The 14,795-nt window shown below is 43.5% G+C and overlaps 2 protein-coding genes across 4 annotated transcripts in view; both read left to right on the top strand.

Moving 5' to 3' along the window:
• The window catches only part of wasla (WASP like actin nucleation promoting factor a), a 49,559-nt gene extending 35,856 nt beyond the window's left edge, over window positions 1–13,703 (top strand). For 2 of the 3 annotated variants that reach the window (XM_081607696.1, XM_008411246.3), the window contains 6 exons: window positions 1,995–2,190; window positions 3,027–3,069; window positions 5,864–6,017; window positions 8,220–8,800; window positions 10,951–11,059; window positions 12,576–13,703. In XM_081607696.1, coding sequence (XP_081463822.1) covers window positions 1,995–2,190; window positions 3,027–3,069; window positions 5,864–6,017; window positions 8,220–8,800; window positions 10,951–11,059; window positions 12,576–12,637 — 1,145 coding nt within the window. In that variant the 3' untranslated portion in view covers window positions 12,638–13,703. The remainder of the gene's footprint in view (window positions 1–1,994; window positions 2,191–3,026; window positions 3,070–5,863; window positions 6,018–8,219; window positions 8,801–10,950; window positions 11,060–12,575) is intronic. The other variant, XR_014087790.1, reaches the window with a different exon arrangement.
• A 526-nt stretch (window positions 13,704–14,229) lies between these two features.
• The window catches only part of iqub (IQ motif and ubiquitin domain containing), a 32,233-nt gene continuing 31,667 nt past the window's right edge, over window positions 14,230–14,795 (top strand). Inside the window, exon 1 of the mRNA XM_017305081.2 lies at window positions 14,230–14,749. Within this exon, the coding sequence (XP_017160570.2) occupies window positions 14,593–14,749 (157 nt within the window). The 5' untranslated portion in view covers window positions 14,230–14,592. The remainder of the gene's footprint in view (window positions 14,750–14,795) is intronic.

Raw genomic sequence — 14,795 nt, forward strand, 5'->3', positions numbered from 1 at the left:
TGGAGTCAGTGGGTAGACAGACTGTAGACGTGTCAGAGCCTCAGGAGATGGCAGATGGCAGAAAGCCTCTCGGTCTAGGAGCAGAACCCCAGCATTAATGGGGAGGTAAGGCGGGTTTGGGCTGGGATTAGTGGTGGATTAGTGTTTATGTCAGATGTTGCTGTGGTTTATTCAGATTATAAGGAATTGAAGGAGTGAACAGCTTTCCAGTAACTGGAGGGATGGCTCAAATCTGCAGGACAGAACTGGTCCTTAGGGTCGTTAATGGTCCAGAGGTGAACAGATCATGGCGGAGACAGTCAGACTTTAATACTCTGGATCATACCAGTCTGCCTTCCAACTGACTGAATAACCCTGCAGGGTTTCCACCAGAAAACTTTCTAAGGATGGTGGTCCCCAGAGTTTTGTATTAAAAGATGTTAAGTTGACAGGAAACGTAACATATTACTATGTAATTATATGTTACTGGAAGACATTGCTGACAATACCCACAACTATAGTTTTAAAAACAACAAATAAAAAATGCAATTAAAATAAATATCAATTCTTTGCTCTTCTGTTAAATCCAAATTAAGTAATCGGTTAGTAGATCTAAAAACACAACGGCATGCTGATCACATTTAGAACCAGTCCATTTGACTGCTCAGTCAATTAAACTAGGCCACATCTCCCAGATTTAACTAAATCCACAGTGAAATGCTGTTAGAGGTGCTGATGTTCTTTGCAGCAAGAGGGGCCCCTAAATAAAATTCTGCTCAAGAACTCGTACAACCTTGGACCGGCCCTGCATGATAAGCCAGACCTGCAGCACAGCACATTTCTGCTCCTGGATGTGGAGGGACAAACAGGAGATTTAATTTATGTGGCTTTAGTAGCTATTTCATTTTGTGTTTTTAATAAGCACCACAGAAACTGTTTTGGTTGCCTGAGCTTCATGGGACGAGTTATACTGATATACGCGTGACCATGCAGCAACTTCACCTGACTTTAAGTAGACAAAGCATTTGATATGCATTGAGTCACCGCAAAATATAAAATAAAAACACCAACGTGCTACGAGAGTCACGAGACGAGAGCTCCTGCATGGGCTGATCCACGCCAGCGCGCTGAGACGCCAGCGGTCTGATTGGTGCACGCTCCCTGTTCAATGCATCAACTACAAAAATTATAAACCCTTATAACCCCGCCTAGCCTCACATGGAGCACGTAAAGCATGGCAGCCCAATAGGCTTATAATACACTGGCGGAAACCCTGGCTCAGTGAACTTAATGTGCTCCTCCTACCCCAGTTTTCTCCTGAATGCCTTGCTCTTTAGTTCCTTTTATCTTTAAAATTTCTGTTCAATTCATTTTATTTCTGTATGACAGCAAATGTCATCTCAAGACACTTCACCAATCACTCATACATCCCAGTTGATCCTAGTTACCCATCAGTTTAGTCAGTTAAATTCATTATTCAAAGAAACCCAATAGAGCATGGAGGCATCGGCTTCTATGTGTCTACAACCCAAACAGCCCTCACACATTTTAGATCACTTTAGTTCAACTCTGTCCTGAACTATGGAGATAAATGGTCATACAAATGCTAACATTTCACAATACACATTTTATGGTATTGCTTTTCTGAAAATACTGAACAGAAATGTGTTCCTATGTATTAATTGATCAACTTGCCATAGCACTCTTTTATCCACAGCTGTAAAATGGGACTGATACAATCAGATTGATCATAAGGAATCGATTGTAGAAAGAATTATCAACAAATTTAGTGTTTGATTTATTGCTAACTGGAGAATACACTCACAAAAGGCCTTCTATTGAAAGAATGACATGCTGAGCGGTTATTGAACCAAAACTGTGCAAAATTATACACAATCTTTGCCTGTAAATATGCTTTCCCCAGAACTCCTCAAGTGTCATAGCTTTAGCATCACTCAGTTCAAATTTTGCAAAAAATGCCATGCCACTTATTAATATCTCTTTAACCATGTTAGGTCCAGCTCTGCCCATGGCCACCGTGGACATCAAGAATCCAGAGATCAACAACATCAGAGTCCAGAACTCCCACAGCCACCATCAGCCTTACCACCTCAACAACATGCTGAGCCACAGTGGCCTGGTCCGCCGGGACAAGAAGAGCAAGAAGAAGAAGCTGACAAAGGCGGACATCGGCACGCCCAGCAACTTCCAGTGAGTTCAGCTCTGTGGCACCGGCTAGATTGGCTCTGCTGCACATTTTCAGTAGCACAGCTGAGACTGCTTTATAACCAACCTTATGTGTTCATCCTCACGTGAGGATCTAATGGTTGGACAATGTCCAGTAAAATATCCTGACATTAACACAAGAATTTAAATTAGTTGTACAGAATAAATACACCCTACATTGTGGACTATTCATAGTGATTATTTTTCCTGCTCTGCTCCTGGTTAGGCCAGCAGTCCAGCAGGTGGTGGGTTAGCTGTTAGCTTGTTAGGCTGCTGTCTGCTCTCAGCAGACCTGCTGCAGGAAAAACACCTGAAGAGTCCAATGACCGAGAAACTCAAGCGCCTTGTAGATCACCTGTTTGTTCTTTGAAGACATTAGGGCAGCAGGAACATGAATCTGTTGAGAGGGAGGGAGGAAATCTGGGAGGGGGTTGGTAAACTGATCTGATTTGAACATGGTAAGGTGGGTCACAATAACCCCATCTGTAGTTAAAGCTTCATGTAGACACTCCATATGAGGGTCAGGAGGTCACAGAAACACAGCAAACACTACTTGACATCTTCTTGATGCTATTGAGTGACTTATTGCTGTTATGCCAGATAAATGATCTGTTGTGTGATTTCTCCAGTACAGTCATGGTGCTGATGGGGTAGAACAAGCTCTGGGACCTGTTGTGTCCGTCTCCACAGAGCAGCCTTCAGACGCCCAGTCTGCCAGCTGTTAGATTGTGATCTCTTTGTTGTGTATGCTAAGCAGCTGATGTGAATTTGCATGTGAACACATCTGCGATCTCACCACACATCTCTTCCATCTTCCTCAGGCACATCGGCCATGTGGGCTGGGATCCAAATACAGGCTTTGATGTGAGTACCACACTTCCCACAACAGTACCATAGTGACCTGTCTGACAGCATGATGTCGTCACACAATGACACGTCATTGTCTCAAGCGTCTTCTTCTGCACACTGTGGATGTTCCAGACAGCAGCAGCCTGCTGACCTCATCGCTCCTGGCCTTCAGCTAGTCCTCTGTCTGCTCTGACACAAAGAAGCCAAATATGACCGAGTCTGTTTCTCCAGAGTAGAGAGCGCAGCTCTGTGTTCAGATTCTGGGATTGAACTCACTGATCACCTGCTGCTGCTGCCAACAGTTTCAAAGGTCTGCCTGGATGCAACATTTGATCATAAAATCCTAGATTCAGCCAAACATGTTGGATGAACTCTGCCTGCCTTTAATAATCACACCTGATGTAGATGTAAGTGGCGGAAATGCAAATTCTCAGCTGGAGGTGATGATCCTGGAAAAAAATGGAGGAGGGAGGAAAATAATCATAATCTGTCATCAATATCTTCTTGGGGTGTTTTATATTAAATGAGTCCAGATCCAGCCAGATTTATATTGAAAAGCCTGGAGCTGGCATCCATTATGAGCTGTAGTGATGTCATCAGGGGAGTGTGACTCCAGTAAAGTAGACTAAGCTGAAGGTTTTTCTGGAACTTGACAAATTATTAAAAACACCCAGATGGACTTGTTCTGGTCCACTCTGCCCATCATGGGTTCTTATGAGACGGATGGGACTCAGAGTCCAGCCTGCCGTCTGACCAACCTGGGGTGGCAGCTCCTCCACCATCGAGGTTCAAGGAGGTGGACTGCAGTCCCCTGTATCCTGGCAGCTGTTGTCTCAGCAGAAGGTGGGTCTTAGCTTTGCTTCCCATGCTAAAGGTTCAGACCCAGCAGCATGCTTGTTCCTCTAAAAGGGCTGATCAGAATGCCACCAGCGCCAGTCATAATTAACTAGGAGTGCACTCATAAATTTGAGATCGGTGATCGGCTGACACTTGTACATGAAGCTGATCTATCCTTTGATTTTATCTTTTGCAAAGGTCTGAAAATCAGCATTTTCAGACCTTTGCACATGGAAAGGTGGGTCACAATAACCCCATCTGTAGTTAAAGCTTCATGTAGACACTCCATATGAGGGTCAGGAGGTCAGAGAAGCACAGCAAGCACTACTTCTTGACATCTTCTGGATGTTGTTGAGTGACCCACCACTGCATCTTTGGGTGGGTGGGTTTGTCCGTCAGCCCTGCCATGAGGGCTGACTGACAGACCCACCCACCAGGTCACGTCTGCCTGTCTGCGGTCAACTACAGTCTCCAAAAGCAGGAAGCTAACTACAGTGCAGGGCATTCTGGTCAATGTATTACTCTCTGCTCTGTGGGTTAGCGGAAGTGTTGTGTCAGTTGTGATGGTAACGGGTCTCAGTGTAGAGTAAAGCCGACCCATAGAACGAGAAAAAGCAGCTCCAAAATGATTAGTTATTTAACACCAGTGTATCAGTTTATTTTCCCATTGCTGTGACACACTGCGGTGTTGCTGTTATAAAGCTAGACAGCTAGCCAACACCTGAGTTGAAGATAATCTAGTTCTTGATAGTTTTTCTTGTTTTATTTTGCAAATCTTCCCATTACATTATCTTTTCTTGTTTGTTTTGTAAAAAGACAGTGTCCAAGGGACAAACGTGTCTGAAGGACAGTCAATGACACCAAGTGTACAGCCAGACCAGTTCTGCTTGACTGACCAAATTAAATACGTGAACAATGCCCACTAGGTGTCAGTAAGGCTCCGTAGTCCACTTACCATTTAGCATAAGAAAACTAAACAAAACACATTGATGGAATAAGCACAGTCCTCGCTTGTCAAAATTTTGTCACTATAATTACGGAAAACTGTTTCTGTCCATCTTCAAATGCCTCCAGAAAGCAGGACAATAATTTCAGACACGTCTGAGGAAAATCTTGACATGTCCCCCTTTGTTGTCTTCACTTCTACCTTGTGTACGATCTTGTCACTGCTTGGTAAGGTTTTCACAATGATCCCAGTGGGCCAGTCGTTCCGGTGGGCTTGACTGTCTTTAAGCAAAACAACATCTCCCACCTTTATATTTTTTTCTTGCCGAGTCCATTTCCTGCGCACTTGTAGTGTGGACAAATATTCTTGTTTCCATCTCTTCCAAAATGTGTCTGCAAGACACAGGACATGTTTCCTTTGTTTACCTTGGAGAACACCCACCTTGAATTCACCAGAAGGAGCTGAGACTGAGCTTGTCCTTTGAGTAACCAGCATGGCTGGAGTGAGGATGGTTCTCATCTCAGGATCATTAGACACAGGTACCAGAGGTCTGGCATTAATGATCGCCATGAGAGTGCTCAAAACCTTGTGTAGAAGATGAGTGTGTCCTGTTTGGAGTAACATAGCATCTATGATGCATCTGGCTACACCAATAAGTCTTTCTCATGAACCACCCATGTGTGATGAATGTGGCAGGTTAAAAATCCATGTGCATCTTTTGCTTTGTAGATGGGATTCGACCACAGCATATTTGGAGTTGATGTTCAGTTCTCTGCATTTACCCACAAACTTGGTTCCCCTGTCAGTTCAGAGAAGTTTGGCCAAACCACGACGAGTGAAAAATCTCCTAAAAGCGTTGATAAAGTTTTCTGTTGATATGGATTCCACCAGCTGTATGTGCACAGCTCTGGTTGGCATACAAGTGAAAAGCACCACTAGACACTGAAAGATTTGCATCTCTATCAGTCAGCATAATTTGAGTTACGTTGAATGTTCAGAGTTGAACAAATTTTGTTGTTTGAGCAGCTAAACAACCTGGACCCAGAGCTGAAGAACCTGTTTGACATGTGTGGGATCTCCGAGGCTCAGTTGAAGGACAGAGAGACATCCAAGGTCATCTACGATTTCATCGAGAAGAAAGGGGGGGTGGAGGCTGTCAAGAACGAGCTCAGGAGGCAGGGTGAGAGCAGACACACACCTCCTCCCATGGTTCTGGTTCTGCTCGTACATCTGTGTGTTAATGTCACTCATCATTCAGTTCATGTAAGCAGTGCCTGTTCACCGAGATTAGAAATCTTTCTGAGACTAATTTAGCTCCATACTGTTGTGGTCAGAACTCTGATCAGACCCTGTGGAGGGTTGTGGCCATAAAGTTTATCACGGGTGGAGCTGCTTCAAGAAAATGATCTGGCTTGAGACTTTGTTAAATTATGTTTTATTATTATTTAGCGCGCTGTGTTATTGTTGGATGATTCTTACCTCCATCAATGAGCTGCTGACGAATGCTAAGTGCTATTAGCAGCTATGGAGGGAGACTGCTAATAGAAAGAAGTGTCACCAAGAAAGAGACAAAAAAGTGGGTTCACTTTAAAGTAAATAGAAAAGATAACAGATCAGTGTGTGAACTGCAAAATAGAATTGGTGTTTTACAGTAGCACATCCTGCTCAGTGCTGTAACACATTGGCAGCTGCTCTTGTTACAGTCTAATTAACTTCTGGACCTTCTCTTTCTTTGCTTACCTGAGGCCTCATGGGTAAAAAAGTGCACAGTTTTCACACTAAAACCTGGCGTATGGACAAATTTAGAAAAGTGTGCAGCTGCTGGTTCGCCCTGTCACCGCCCACAAATACACATTTAAATTTGTATAAATACCCGTGAAACAATAACCATGGCAACAGTCCTTGCTTGTAGCAGTATGAGTATTTATAATAATAATAATTCTATATTTTATGTAAAAGGTGCTTTCAGGGCACATAAGGTCACTTCACAAAAACAAAAAAAGACATTTTAATAAAACAAATTTCAAATTAAAAAATAAATAAAGAGTTTGAACAGCAGAGCATTCAATCGAGATTTAAAGTCAAGAGAGTCTTTTGAGTGGGGAAAGAGGATGTTCAGAGAAATCATGTGTACAAGTTGTACATTTACAGAACGATGCTTTCTGTCCATAAGGCGCATTCACAAAGCGGGCGGCTCCACTGAAGGATGACTGCAGCTGGACCGGTACCGGTACCGCACGGCTCCTTCTTTAGGTTTTGCTTGGAGCTCCAGAATGACCAGCAGATCAATATGATCTCTGATCAATCGCTCCCTGACTCCTTCCACTGGCGATGTTCTCCATCAGAGCCAAAGCGCTCCTCAATTATGCAGCTCACCTTTACTCAGCTACTTATATACATGATTGTCTACAGAACTTGATCACCTTAAAATGATCAAACCTGTTTATCTGTTAATCTGCTGATCCAACCCTGCTTTCTTTTTCAGTCAGAATGAAATGACTCCATAGATACATTCCATGCGCTTCGGCTCACAGACCAATGCGTTGCATCTTTATGAGACAAAAACATCTTATTCACATTTGAGTGAGGTTTGCACATCCTTTTATTTTTATTTTCTTTACTTTGTGTGCCTGTTAGGTTATTGTCTGAGGATAAATTAATTGTTTCATTCTTTATGTTGAAACAATAAAAATCATGAAAAAACAGGGTTTGATGCTTCTTTGTCTAAAAAACATTGAATGTCATCAGATTTGAGTGTATTTAGGTGAGTTTTGACACTTTGTAGTTTATTGTCCACAGAAAACGTTTGTGTGGCTGCCGCACATTTTCACAGCAGGTCAAAAGCTTCTGTATATTTACGCAAACTTTCACGCCACGTTAATTTTTATACATGCCTATTTGTTTGTAAAATATGGCTCCGCACATTTTTTGTGCGTATGCACCATTTATACATGAGGCCCCGGTGAGCTACCTCCATCTCTATTTAGACTTAAATAAGTAGATTAACACATCTTAATATGGTGTATTCTGGTTTAGTTTTATGTGTGCTATATGTATTGTAGGAAATTAAAAATACGCCACAGAAGCCTGAGACTGACCTGATCCTCAACCTTTTCATTTTGACCTGATCCGGTGTTCCGTCTATCTGTCATACCTGTAAATCCAGTGTTAGAACAGAAGCTGTAACTTTATACATGTACAAGAAAATAAAATTTGGCATTAGAGATGGCCAATAAATGTATTCATCTATCCCTACATAAAATTAAAGGTCATGGTCTCGATGTACTTGCTGATCCAGAAGAGTAATGGCATAAATGATGAGAAATATCTATTGTATTGATGCAGAATGCGCGTTAATTTGGTGTTTCTTCTCCCTCTGCAGCTCCGCCTCCTCCTCCTTCTCGAAGTGGCGGCCCTCCTCCCCCTCCTCCTCCACCTCCACACAGCACAGCCCCACCCCCCCCATTCAGAGGGAGCAGAGGAGCTCCCCCTCCACCTCCTCCCACCAGAGCTCCTGTTTCAGCCCCTCCTCCTCCCCCCTCAAGACCAGGAGCTCTTGGTGCCCCTCCTCCACCCCCCTCTAGGGGGGGCCATCAGCCTCCTCCCCCTCTTCACCATCATCATCAGCAGCCTCCCCCCCCTCCAGCATCTTTCATCGCCCCTCAAGCTCCCCCCCTTCCCTCACCCGTTCTTTCTCAACCATCCCCTGCCAGCTCTGCACCCCCTCCACCACCACCACCACCACCACCACCACCACCTCCAGGTCCTCCACCCCCACCAGAGCTGGACAGTTTTGGCAGTAGTCGGGACTCTCTCAGCCCAGGCGGGAAGTCAGTGCTGCTGGAGCAGATCAGGGGGGGGGCCCAGCTGAAAAAGGTGGAGCAGAACCAGCGGGCTCCGGCCTCCAGCACTGGTCGGGACGCGCTGCTGGACCAGATCCGACAGGGGATCCAGCTCAAGACTGTGAGCACCACTTCTACAAATCCTTCTCTCCTCCAGGACTGGCGCTCCGTAAACACCCTGCTGCCCAGCAGGGCTCAGCTGGACCTGGAGCGGGCCAGGTTCCCGGGGCAGAACCTGGGGGAAGCAGCTTCTGCCCCAGGTTCTGTTAACTAAGCTGAGCAGCTACCAGGTCTTAAATACTCCCTGTTCCTAGAGGACTGCCACAGCAACTTCCATTTCAGAACGCTGTTGGCTTGGCAATGTGTGTACTGACCTGGAATTAGGTCAGATCTCTGAGTTTCCTCCAGGCAGGCTGCTTGGTTTGGGAGTTGAGTGATTTCCTTGTTGTCTAGTTCCGGCATATTATGCCCCTTTTCCACCGGCTCGGCACGGCTCTGTAAAAAATGCATTGCGTTTCCACCGGCCACGTTTGGTCTGTAGAGAGGAACGCCTCCTTGCGTTTAGGGGGAGCAAAGGGGGCGCTGCAAGCCACACCTCCAGACTTTTGCGACCTTGGAAATAACGGAAGGAGACAACGTTGGCCCCGTGTTGTTGCTGTCCGTGTTTATTTCCGTGTTTTTTTCATTCTTCGCTCTTCTGACCACGCCTTCGGCCAATCAGTAACGGCAGCCAAGCTTGTGTCACCTACCAAACCGGGGCCGGCCCGGCTGGCCCTGCTCTGAAGCAGGACCCTAAAAAGCAGCGCCAGCCCCGTTAAAAGGGCCGGTGGAAACGCAAGGAAAGCGAGCGGAGCCGAGCCGGGCCGAGTAGAGCCGGTGGAAAAGGGGCATTAGAGAGATGATGTTTGGTTCTAGAGCAAACGTCCTCAATTAGAGATGTACCGATCAGATTTTTTCCTGCCGATACCGATACTGATCACCCATGAGGGCCGATCACCGATACGGTCACATAATTATTATTTATTTATTTTTTATCATAAACACTACCGGTTACATTATGTGGAAAAAGGAACCATGAAATCACCTTAATTTAGACAAAAACTTTTTTTTAATAACTTTTTCCAAGAAGAAAACTAAACAAAACAGGCATTCTGCTAATTGTACTTCTATCGGTAATACTATCTTTAACAGACTGATAACATATGGAGGCTCTGAAGAGGCTAAATAAAACCTCTCAACATTGACCAAAAATTTAAGTATAAAACTTAACATTCAAAGGCAAATACAGGATCCATTACAATAAACAATCCAGAGTTACTGAATGAAAACTTCCTGATAGCATGGCGGCTAGCTGATTACTGCTAGTTCTGAATGACTGTTTCTGACTGAGCGGAGTAATTATGCAGAGCAGGGAGGAGATTGATTATTTTTTTAGAGATTATCTGTCTCATGTTAGGACAGCGAAAGTTTTAATACGTATGTAAAATGTATTTTTTTAAGTTAGATGCTGCAGCTTTAAGCAGAGGTTCGGTGTGAGAGTCACTACCAGGTGGAGCAGAAGCGGCGCTCCGTCTGTGAAATATTACTACCTGTAGCGTAGCAGCGGTTCAACAGTGAGAACAGAACCAGCGTCTTACATCGCAGCTCCAAGACTTAAATCATTTTGCTGGTTATTTGTTTAGCTTTCTGACCGTCATGCTAATAATCCAGGTGAGTGTTTGTAGCTGTGCTCTGCTTTACCTGCTATCTGATCCTCCATATGTCTTTTTTACTGCAGTGAGCCTCGATGTAGCCAAACTCCTCAAGTATAACATTGTTTTTATATCGTATTAGCTTCGTTGTGTTGATGCATTTTGACCTGCTTCAATTTTCCGCCGCAACACACAAACGTCCCCATTCACTCAGTGCGTTATAGTTCCACATCGCTTAGGATTTGTTGCTGCGCGTTTGCGCAGAGTGAAGGAAAGAGGAGACCAGCTGCACAGGCAGGCTGAGAAATGAGATGCAGGTGATCGGTATCGGCAACGAGCCAATGATCACCGATCATGCACTTTTTCACGAAAATCGGCCGATTATGATCGGGTACCGATCGATCGGCACACCTCTATCCTCAATTCATTCACATATGGCGAAGTCTCTTTTGAGAATTTCTATTTCCTCTTATTGCTGAGGGAAAAATTTAACTTTTTTTAATGGAACCCATACTGTTGTTCTGTTAAGGAATGAAAAATGATGAGGCCTGCTGTGTGATGGTTGTGTTTGTGCCTTTAGGTATCAGATCTTCCAGAATCGGGTCCCCCAACTCCGGCTCCAACTGCAGGGATTGTTGGGGCCCTCATGGAGGTTATGCAAAAGAGGAGCAAAGCTATCCATTCCTCTGGTGAGTCTCTGTGTCACAAAGCCACTACAGCCATAACTTCATGTGAACAGACACAGAAGGTGAGGGGTTGTTTCACATAACTCCTTTGATTGTGATGTCACTGCAGTGAAATTGGCAACAGTCTGATGATGCGTTCACATCAAATGCGTTTTGCGCATCTGGTTTACATGCAAAGTTTATGTGGAGGTGTGTCAGACACACACAAATTGTTAACCGGAGCCTCCACGTGGATTTTAAATATAAACCGACTTGCCCAATGAGCAAAACGCGTTTGCTGTGAACGCACCATGATTGGATGGAAGAATGTCTGAAAAATAACAGCTGAGAAGTTTTCTGCAGTAAAGCTAAACGCTGGCCACCACAACGCTTTCGACTTCCTGTACAATGGAAGGTCTGTTTTGCATTTTCTTTAGCTTGCTGTGATGTGAATGCATTTGCGAGTAGCTTTCGCTGAATTCTGAGCTGATTTTCTCCTTTTGAATCAGATGCTTTATTGTTGTTGTACAGAAACACAAGATAAGAGAAATCCATCTCAGTACAATCATCCAAAGACAATAAACAAAGAAAAGGAAAACAGGAGGCGCTGCCCTTTTCATTAGGTCAGAAAAACAAAAACATGTTTGTTGGAGGTGAAAAAAATCCTAACTGTCACCGTGACCCCACAGTAAGCACAGGGTCAGAGGTCGGACAACCTGAATTGAAAAGCAACATGTAGACACTCGAGTGTCTACATGTCTTCCAAGGTGGAGAGTTTGAGGGTCGTAGCTATGTAGAATGAATGTCAGCATGTGTGTGTATTAAGCTGCCATTTCATGGTGGAAAGTTTATCAGTGACCTGAGTAAAGTCCAAGAAAGAGCTTCTTGTTCACCCAGGACAGTTTGAGAAGACGGACTGAGGGGAACCAGTTCAGATAGAGAATGATTAGTTTTAGGTCGTGTTGAACTGTAGTTTTCATTCTGCTCTACAGACCTGACCTGTCGTCTGACCTATTTAACTGGAATTTCAAATGACCCCAACACCATAATACCTTTAGACATGTGTAATGCTAAAATATCATTCCCCTACAGGCTACCCATTCATACTTCAGATTTTTGGCCCATAACAGAATGAAGTTATACTGGTAAAGTTTATATCTGGTAGGATAGATGTGTTTCCACTGTTTTAAGAGCTCAGACAAATCAGACTTTCAAACATTCACCTGTGTGTGATTAATCGATCAGATGTTCCAATAATAGGATTGAAATTGATCAGTCGGTCTCAGGAAGTAACGTCTTCAGGTGACAAACTGAACGGCGCCAGGAGGCCAAGATGTCGCTAATCAAACATGTTCAAATGGATCACCTAATAGAAATGATTATCTTAATTATTGTTTCGACAAGGTGTTGCACAAGTTTGTTTTTTTTTGTTTTGTATGTTTTTTTCCATATGGTGGGAAGTAGCCCCTCCCTCCAGGACAGCAGACCAGGCTCAGCTGCTGATTGGCTTTTTAAACCTCCATGTTTGTTTGTTTTTTAGATGACGATGAGGATGAAGACGAAGATGATGACTTTGAGGATGATGAAGAGTGGGATGACTAGTGAAGATGCCCACCTCTCCCAGCCTACCACTAAAACTAAAACTCTTCCAGATCCCCACTACACCATGTATTGTAAATGTTGTTTGAGTTTCCAGTATATTTATTTTTGCTTTTGAAAAATTATAATTCCAGTTAATTGTGCAATACCTCATCAGTGAAGCTGTTCTGTTCATCACACACCGTAGTGGTAAAAGCTCAGAGCCTCGACCCGAGATCCAGACGGAAACGCTGCAGTCAAGACCTGGAGGTGGGCGGAGCTTCCTGGGAAGTCATTCTGTTTCAGACATTTTAAATGGACAATATTCCAAGAAATTTGGCAGGAAAATGTTTGAGTGTATTTCTCTGAAATGCATAATTAACACTATTTTCCCATCATATTTGTCCTCTATTTATTTCCTGTCTCTTCATCTATTGAAGACATGACCATGACCACACCTTGTGTATTTCTTTAACTTTCATTTTTGTCTTGTTTTGCACAGTTTCTAAAAATAGTTTGTTGGGTTTCTTGTTTTGTGTATTTGTAATAGTAGCATAAATACAGTAGGATACACTGACATTAATGTAACAAGACAATGTTTGAGTTACAGACACTTATGCATGTATAGCTGATATAGCATCACCTTTATCTAGCTTTCTTTTCTTTTGCAACATTCCATCATCCTGTCAGGAAGTTACACCATTATCATACGTTTTTCATTTCATTTAAAGGGAACAAGTAAAAATATGTCATTTCCTCTTTAAGAAACTGATTTTTATGCAATGTCACTGTAAATGCCCTCCTATTGCAAATACTAGACAAAGCAAATAATAATGAACCAAATGTGGCATTTTCAAGCAGCTTGTGGCTTTGGCGATGCCTGATCGTTTGTCTGCAAACAGTGTGAAGAAACGACCGACGCTTGTTTCTCTGTCTGTCCTTTAAGTTCTCATTGTCCTCCAGGGACCTAATGCTGCATCAAGAAGCCAAGTTACTGACATGAAGCCTGTGAAAAAGGTCGGGACGGGCCGGGTGGGGTCAGTGAGAATAAGAAATTGTATACCTGAATAAATGTTATTTCCATAGGTGAGTTGGTCTGCTGGTTTTTCTGTTACTTAACTTTTCTAAAAAAAAAAAGGTTTTTAGAGGTTTTGGTGTCATGTGTTGGTGCAGATTCTCCACAGTCCAGGTCATCCTGAATGCTCAGGTGGACGTCAACCAGACGACGTGTTTTATGTCTTTTATGTTAAACGAAGCTGTACTTGGTACTGTCACCGAGTACAGCTAGTACTCGGTGACAGTACCGAGTACTAGCTGTACTCGGTACTGTCACCGAGTACAGCTAGTACTCGGTGACAGTACCGAGTACTAGCTGTACTCGGTACTGTCACCTAGCTGAGCCGTTGAGTTGCTCCTTTTTTCAATGCTTCTGTTTCCTATTTACATCACTTTCAGTTATTTAAATAGAAATTGAAATTAATACATATTCAGTTGTGCATTATATTGCATGCTTACAAAAGAAAAAAAAACACATTAAGTATTGGTGCTGTGTTTTAGAGGGGAAGTACAATTTTCCTGAGGGATTTCTAAAGTGTGTATCTGAGCTGGTATTTGTTTCAGTGCATTTTGTGTTAGTGTCTTTGTTCCATTGTCTCGAGCCATCTTCAAAGCTCATTTGGTCATGTGATCCTTATGCCACAACAAAGCGGTTGCTATGGCAACATGTAAACGTTTTACTCAGCCGTTTTAAACCTACACCTCCGAAGACTTAGGTTTGTAATTTGCAAACAGAAACCTTGGTAAATGAACAAGAATATAGCTACGGCTTTATGCGAAAATGTAGATATTGACGGGTTTCCAGGTTTTAACCTCGACGCGGTTTGTCGTGAATTTGTTGCGGTAAAACTTATAGAATATTTGTTGATTTAAGTTCAGTATTTGTCTACCAAAATATCCTCACGCTGCCAGTTCAAACCACAATGAGCAAACCAGGAGAAACCAGAGAGGACAGAGAGGAAGAAGAGAAAGAGAAGAGGAAAGAAAGCCCGCAGACAGTTGGAAGTACTACAACGCAGCCACCAGGGGGCGGCAGAGAAGAGAGCGATGGCGGCTCCCGTTCAGATGCGCCCAGCGCGAGTAAGGCACAAAAAAAAACTGAGAACTTGGCCAAAAGTAAAGTAAG

The sequence above is a fragment of the Poecilia reticulata genome, chromosome 6 (assembly GCF_904066995.2).
Source record: "Poecilia reticulata chromosome 6, P_reticulata-male-v2, whole genome shotgun sequence".
Taxonomy (NCBI): Eukaryota; Metazoa; Chordata; class Actinopteri; order Cyprinodontiformes; family Poeciliidae; genus Poecilia; species Poecilia reticulata.